Source organism: Acanthisitta chloris, unplaced genomic scaffold, assembly GCF_000695815.1.
Source record: "Acanthisitta chloris isolate BGI_N310 unplaced genomic scaffold, ASM69581v1 scaffold39867, whole genome shotgun sequence".
Taxonomy (NCBI): domain Eukaryota; kingdom Metazoa; phylum Chordata; class Aves; order Passeriformes; family Acanthisittidae; genus Acanthisitta; species Acanthisitta chloris.
This window is the reverse complement of record NW_008683948.1, coordinates 15322-19743: the sequence shown is the minus strand read 5'-3', so window position 1 is coordinate 19743 and position 4422 is coordinate 15322. Positions and strand designations below refer to the sequence as shown.

The window sequence follows — 4422 nt, the reverse complement described above, 5'->3', positions numbered from 1 at the left end:
TGACACGGGCTGTGCTAGCTGCCCCAGTGGAGAGCTGTCACTTGCAGGCCTCACTTCTGACTCCTCCAGTCCCTGGCAGAGCTAACCAGGATGTCTCAGCTGGCTCAGACTGCTCTTAAAGCTGTCTGGAGGTTTATACAGTCCGTGGTTATTGCATGTGTGTGGAAATTCCAACCCTACATCAACAGGAGTAATGAATAAAGACCTTGTCTAAAGGAGCTGTTGACAAGGTGGTGATTGGGCACAGGTTGGAATCTTGTCCAACCTTAATGATTCAGTAACCTTTAAAAACCCTGTTTCTGCTCAGTGTCCTTCCAGCTGAACCCGAACTACTCGTGCCAAAACCAACAGCACCCCATTTCTGCTCAGTGTCCTTCCAGCTGAACCCGAACTACTCTCGCCAAAACCAACAGCGGCGTGGTGAGGATTGGAGTCCAGGCTCTCCATGGCGTGGTGAGGATTGGAGTCCAGGCTCTCCATGGAGGTTCCTCGGGCAGCACTGTGCCCTCAGGGAGTGCCAGCCCCACGCTGCCCGGGCGCGGCGCAGCGGAAGCTCAGGTTGGAGGAGGAGCTGTCCGGGGTGTTCTGGCTCCGAGCCGCACAGCGGTACCGGTAGCAGTAAGACTGCAGGGCAAGAGGACACAAAGTCAACTTGAGCTGCTGCTTCCCCTGCCGAGAGCTGGGGAGAGCATTAGTTAGATGAACACAGCACGTTCCATCACTGGGATAACAATGAACTGACAGGGATGGAAATCACTGCATTGGAAATCATCCTACAGAGACCAGCTGGAATGGCAAAGTGTCCAACCACGTGTCATCCGACACTGTAACCTGCTCTGGGAAAGAGCTACAAGAGCCACTCTGCTTCCCTCTCCCTGCATCTCTGTGCTCTGAGCTGTCTGTCAGGGCACCAACACCCGACTGGGAACATTGCCCTGCACAACAGGGTAACTGGGGACCAGCTCCTGCAGTTTCCCTGGGCCAGCATTCCGGGATATTTATGATCCCTGGGAGAATTTCATCACAGTCTCTGGCTGGCTACCTTGAGGCTGCCCAGCAGCAGTTCCCCAGCATGGCATGGAAGGACAGCCACACTGGTAATTGCACTAATTAAGCACTGGGGTCACAACACTCCATCCAAATCCTGCCCCGTTTTTCTGCTGCTGTAGAAGATCTGGCTCAGGCTCTGTCCCTGTTTTCCTGCACAGTCTCTGCCCAGAGCACACTTGACTGGTGCAGCAGCTGAGTGTGGTCAGGCCCTGCACCCCTGCACCAGCTGCTGCAATGTAAGAAGGTGCAACTTCAGCCTCTGACAGCTCTGGGAGGGAGAAGAGCAACAGCACAGAGAGATCAGTCTGACTAGATTTCAGCACCTAATAAAGAGCCCTTGTACTCACTCACTCAGAGGCTTTTTTGTCTCGATCCACAGCCTAGTTTTATCACCTACAAAAGACACTAGGGCAGACCAGAATCTTCACAAACCTCAGAAATGGGTCACGTTACTCATCACTGAAGAGCCTATTCCAGTGTTAATTCAATCAAAACTGCTAATTAGCATCTGACATTGATTTCACCTAAGAAGGAAATGGGTGTAGAAAATGGGATCTGACTGCAGAGAGTGCAATGCCATGCCAGGCTGGCTGGCCAGCTGCAGGCTCCACAAGGCAGGGAGGGCAGCTGGGATCAAACAGCAGAGAGAGTGAGGCTCTTCTGGCCCTGCATGAGCAGAGTCCAACACATGACTAGAGTCACTTCAGCCTCTGCTCTGGGGTGGCATCCAGGAAGGATTTTCAAGTGTGCATCAGCTCAGCTGGAACATTCATCTCCCAACCAGCCTCCTGCAAACACCTGACATCAGAGTCACAGATTCTGGGCTGAAGGGACCTTAAAGCTCATCTCATTCCACCCCTGCCAAGGGCAGGGACACCTTGCCCTAGCACAGGTGGCACAGAATTCCATATCCTTTCTGGATCAAGACACATTCTAAAACTGAAAACCCAGAGTCACCTCCATACTTTCTACTCTGACAAGTACTTCTCAAGCTCTGCAGTGCAAACAGCATTAGAATCCTACATAATTTTTAATTCCTGCATCTAAACACCTTATTGGCTGAAACAACTTAGTTGTTTACATCCTAAGCTGCCCAAGAAGTCCTTAGGAACAGCAGGTGTTGCCCATCCTTGAATTCCATGAAACCCCTTAACAAGCATTCAGGCATCTCTGTCAGAGGCTCATTTCATGGTCAAGTGCTGTCAGAGGAAAGAAAAGCAGGAAAATGGCACATTACCTTATGGCACATGTAGGATCCTCCTTTCTTCACTCTGTCTGTGCCCGAGGTTGGTCCTTGCTGGGGAGAGAGGGACAGTGCTCAGGGCAGGGGAAACAGAGGGATAACCTCCACTGGCTTAGTTTGAGGAAGGAATCTCTCCCTGTGAGGTGCTGAGGCTCTGGCACAGGGTGCCCAGAGCAGCTGTGGCTGCTCCATCCCTGGAGTGTTGCAGGCCAGGCTGGATGGGGCTGGAGCAGCCTGGGCTGGTGGGAGGTGTCCCTGCCCAGGGCAGGGGTGGCACTGGGTGAGTTTTGAGGTGCCAACCCAAACCATTCCATGACTGTGATGCTGTGATTGCAGTGTGGCACCTTCACTGCAATGACTTATTTAAGTGAGACTTGTGTGTTCATAATCTCAGTGCATACTGTGCTTCAGTGCTGGATTAAGGGGATGGTCAGGCGTGTGACTTCTGCACTCTGTTCAGCTAAAGCAGCTCTAAAGAGTTTGTCTAGGTTTTAAATTCAGCACAGACACCCTGCAGACACTTCAGGAACTATCTAAAAACTAGGTGCTAACAAGGATTTCAGTTTTTTTTTTCAGATGGCAACTCATTGTCAGAATCTCTGGTCGGAGGCAGAGCACTTCAAAGTGAATTCCAAAGGGTTTTCTGATTAACTGGGTAAGGAAACTGCATCTCCTAATGTGCAGAGGTGTCCCAAAATAGCCAGGCTGCAGTTATCTTCTGAGACATGGACACTGATTAGCAGCAGCTCTCTGAGCCATCCCCTCGGTCTCTGCAGAGCACCAGGCACTGCAACCTATATATAGGATCTGTTCTCTCTGCTGGAAAGACTCAAAATTCTTCCAGAGGGTCAGAGCTTAGGCAAAGTCTTGTAACACAGTTAGTTCAGTATCCAAAAATCTTCAGCTTTCTAGTGCTGGAGAGATTTGGGGTACACCTGGGGTGGTTACAGGCAGTGAAGGGAATTCTGCACTCAGGTTGTGTTTTGTGATTGTATTGGATTCACCATTAATTGCTAAGGAGAAGTGACTGGGACACCTGACAGTGCTGTGGAAGTTGTAAGCAAGTAAACAAGGTGTGTTTGGTGGGGTCTGAGTCACAGGTTGTTCCTTGGGCATGTAGGGAGTGGTCCCTTGACTTCAGGAGGGCTTGTCACTCTCCCAGCAAAGGTGGGAGGCAGCCAAGCCATTCCCACAGTGCAGCACGGACATCTCAGATCAGGAAACCAGAACAGAAACCATGACAAGGTTTGCTAGTTTGCTTGTGCAGCACGGACATCTCAGATCAGGAAGCCAGAACAGAAACCACGACAAGGTTTGCTAGTTTGCTCGTTCCTCTCTCCCACCTCAGAGCTCACTGTGTCAACTGCTCAGCTCAGTCAGCTGCTTCAGCCCACACACCTCACTGAGCTGCCAGAGGCCATGAGGGTAGCTCATGATGCTTTGGTCCCTCCTTGGTGAGGGGAAGAAGTAGTACAGCTTGTGGCAACGTGAATGAACAAAACCCCTTCCTTTTTTAGACAGGCAATTCCATAAAGTCTTGGCTTAAGCAATATGATGCCAGGTTGGAAGTACTGAACTGCTAACCAGGTGTGGACAAACAACAAACCAACCAAACGAGTTGCAGCACAGCACTGGAATTGCAGTGTGGATGAGCTGTGCTGTGATAGTTCCCAATTCCCAAGGACACAGCCCAGTCCCACCCCAGAGGGAATTCTGTACTTGAGGTGAGGGCAGTGAAACACTCACAGGGTTGTCAAGCTGCTCTGAGGAGTGATGGACAGCCCACCAGTCAGAGGTCCATTCCCAGGCATTGCCCACCATGTTGTGCAGCCCATATCCATTGGGGGGGAAGGCAGTGACCTGCACAGGACAGAACACAGGGGCAAGCTCTGTACCCACTCCTCAAGAATAGGGCTCTAACCCTCTGTACCCACTCCTCAAGAATAGGGCCTGAGCCAGCAAACCCAGAGCCTGCAAACCAGACACCAGATCAGTAGTGCTATCACCCTGTCTGTGCTCAGCATCACTTTCCACTAGCTCACACAGCATCCTGTCACTGACCCTCTCTGTTGCACCAGACCTGACCCTTAGACCCTCCAGACTCCTCACCACGGCCAACAAGGTTGCTG

General features: G+C 51.3%; 1 protein-coding gene across 1 annotated transcript in view; it reads right to left on the bottom strand.

Annotated features, from left to right (window-relative positions):
- Nucleotides 1-507: 507 nt before the first annotated feature.
- SUMF1 (sulfatase modifying factor 1) overlaps nucleotides 508-4422 on the bottom strand; it is an 18377-nt gene continuing 14462 nt past the window's right edge. Inside the window, exons 6-8 of the mRNA XM_009079106.1 lie at nucleotides 4040-4153; nucleotides 2288-2347; nucleotides 508-624 (exon numbers count right to left, since the gene is read on the bottom strand). Of these exons, the coding sequence (XP_009077354.1) occupies nucleotides 508-624; nucleotides 2288-2347; nucleotides 4040-4153 (291 nt within the window). The remainder of the gene's footprint in view (nucleotides 625-2287; nucleotides 2348-4039; nucleotides 4154-4422) is intronic.